At 36.0% G+C, this 3,041-nt stretch overlaps 1 protein-coding gene across 1 annotated transcript in view; it reads left to right on the forward strand.

Moving 5' to 3' along the window:
• LOC103599556 (centromere protein F-like) overlaps nt 1–3,041 on the forward strand; it is a 64,249-nt gene that overhangs the window by 47,198 nt on the left and 14,010 nt on the right. Inside the window, exon 17 of the mRNA XM_008583705.1 lies at nt 333–494. Coding sequence (XP_008581927.1) covers nt 333–494 — 162 coding nt within the window. The remainder of the gene's footprint in view (nt 1–332; nt 495–3,041) is intronic.

A 3,041-nucleotide genomic window follows, 5' to 3' on the forward strand; every position in this document is an offset into this window, starting at 1 on the left:
GGCGGGAGCGCCACCACACTCCCAAGCGGCGCACTATAGCAGTGCGCCACTGGGCCGGCCCAAGGGGGTCTCATGTTTTAACTTCACTATCTTTTCTCCAGTTACCTGTCTTACGAGGGGTCTTCAGAAAATTCATAGAAAAATAGAATTAAAAGATAGTATGAATCTTTCCATGAACTTTTTGAAGACTCGTATTTTATCACTTGATTTTTTTAAAAATATGTTTCCATCTTGAAGTAGAGTAATGGGAGAGTTGCAAAGATTATTTTTTTGTTTTTCTTAAAATTTTTTTAGCTGAGTCTCCTGGCTAAAGTAACATTTTTCTGCCCTAGTACGAAATGGAAATCCAGACATATCGAGAGAAACTGACTTCTAAAGAAGAATGTCTCAGCTCACAAAAGTTGGAGATGGACCTCTTAAAGTCTAGTAAAGAAGAACTCAATAACTCTTTGAAAGCTACCACTCAGATTTTAGAAGAATTGAAGAAAACCAAGGTATGTTCACTTCTCATTGCTTTGTGACTTAGAATGGTTGGGACAGACGGTAGTACTTTTAATGGTATAGAATTAAGTGCTCTTGTTTTAGTTTTATGAAAATCTTTTGTAGTCAGAGATTATACCATTCATCAGTTCTCTGCTGAGTTATGTTAAGAAAAATCAGTGGATGGTCTGTAGTCTCATAGCCTGAATGAACTTAATCCTCTCCAGCTAAAGGATGTTAAAGGCTTCTTGAGATGGTCATGAAGATCAATTGACATAGTAGATCAGGGCAGGATGCTCCAGCTATAGAAAACAATTTGGACAGAACTTTGGACAGTTCCAAAGTCTTGCTTGATCGGTCTCCAAGTTCACTGTCACCAAACCCAGTTTCCTGTGGCTTATCAAGGTATGGCAAAGCACCTTGGTTAGGTACACATATGTGGATATTCTCCTCTTCTCCACGCAAGGATCATAAAACTTTTTTCTTTAGGAAAAAAGGAGGTAAACCACTCTTCAGGTTGTCACTCTGAAGATGATGCTACAGTGATTCTACCTGGCAAAGGAGGTGTTTAGATTTCTACAGATATTTTTCATGAATGAATACTACCCAGAATATGTAATAATGGACCTGGAAAGTAAATATCTTCCAACAAAGGTCACTACTTATTGGACGACTTAAATTTTAAAAATTATGATAGTTATTGAATATTTGCAAACAGAAGGCTAGGTATAGGCTTATTATGTTTATAGTTATTACATAGCTATCAAGGTTAAGGAAATTTATCAATTAAATATGAACTGATAAAATTCAAAATAGCATTAAGTGATTAAAAATTTTATGCTCCTACCAAGTGAGAGATGTTGGATTTAATAATAAAAAGTAGCAGCTTCAGGTCTACTTTTTTTTCCTTCCTTTTTTTAAAAGTTAAAAAAAATTTTTTAAAAATTTTACTGTCTTTCAGGTCTAGTTATTTTCCACTTTTTAAATCTTTGACAGTATGTCTATTCATATGCATATGATGTATAAATTGGTACATTGTTTGCTAGTAGAATCTGTTCAGATCTCATATAATTTTAATGAGGTACCAGTTGATAGGCACTGTTGGAATTGAATTAAATGGATCTCTAATCCAGTGATGGTTGGAATCAGAAATACAAAGTTCTGAAAGTGTAGATTTACTGCAACATTGCCCATAAATTATTTCAAGATAAAATATACAAGGATGAGATCCAAGCCATAATATCTCCTTGCAACATGAATGTGATACTCCAGCTGCTTCTGCTGTTGCCACTGCTGCTTTTTGTTCTTTTCAGTAGTTTGGTCTTCCTTTATATGTTCATGATCTCTTATCAGATTGTTTTATAATTCTGCATTTTTAAAGATATTGCATGATACAATGCATATGCTGTATAATACATATTATTCCAGCAGGGTCTGGGATAATATTTCATAATTAAATTCATATTTCTGCAGCAAAATTTATGAGTATTCTGACAAAGTCGGTTAAGTAAAGGCTATAAATACGTTTATAGTTATTCAGATCAGGTTTTGCTTCCAAGTCATTTTCACAGCTTTTTTTTTGGTTTGGAACTGTGGATAAGGAACTGTGAACTTGTGTCACTGACAAGTGTATGAGGACACAATTCCCCCACTACACTTTCTATTTGAGCTACTGTAAAATTTAAGTCCGCATGGCGAGCCGTAATGTCATTTGACCTTTATTTGATATGACTAACACAAATACCGTGTTAGATATTGAAACTGTAACTGTGCAAGATTACAAATGGGAATGCAGTTCTACCGTTGAGAATTTTGACCCACCAAGAATATGTCCATGGACTTTCCCTCCAGTGATCCAGCGTGATTCCCAAATAAACACAGATGTAGTGGTTATTTAACAGGACATCATCTTAGGAGCCACTGTGATACTAAGAAAAGAAATGACAAAACCTTGTTGTCTGGTGGGGAGACTTAGGAAACCAAGTAAAGGAGGTGAATTGTTTTGTGTATCTTTAGATGTTTTATTTGGAACATAATCTTAAATTTATATGATTCTTAATTATATCTCATAATTGTTTTTCTATATGCTTATAAAAAGAAATTCAAGGGCCGGCCCCGGTGGCGCACTGCTACAGTGCGCCACTTGGGAGTGCGGCGGTGCTCCCGCCAAGGGTTCGGATCCCACNAGGGGAAAATAAAGTTGTTGATCAAATCCTGTAAACAACTGGAAGAGGAAAAGGAAATGTTGCAGAAAGAGCTGTCTCAACTTGAAGCTGCACAGGACAAGCACAAAACAGGTGGGCATTAGCTGGGGTGCATCAGTTAGCCAGAACTATCTTCCAGTACTGAAATACATGCTTATGGTATACATGCATCGGAAGTGTTTTAAGTGCTCTGTTCTATTAGTGCTGATTTCCAGCAATTTTCAAATTTCTGAATTTTGTGCTCAGCTTGGGTTCATTATAGGATTCAAAGTGAAGCCTGTGTTTTAACATAGAATTATTGCATCTTATGTTCTATAAGAAATGCAAAAAACTGGTGGTACTTTTTGCTCATGAGCC

Source organism: Galeopterus variegatus, unplaced genomic scaffold, assembly GCF_000696425.1.
Source record: "Galeopterus variegatus unplaced genomic scaffold, G_variegatus-3.0.2 Scaffold3006, whole genome shotgun sequence".
Taxonomy (NCBI): domain Eukaryota; kingdom Metazoa; phylum Chordata; class Mammalia; order Dermoptera; family Cynocephalidae; genus Galeopterus; species Galeopterus variegatus.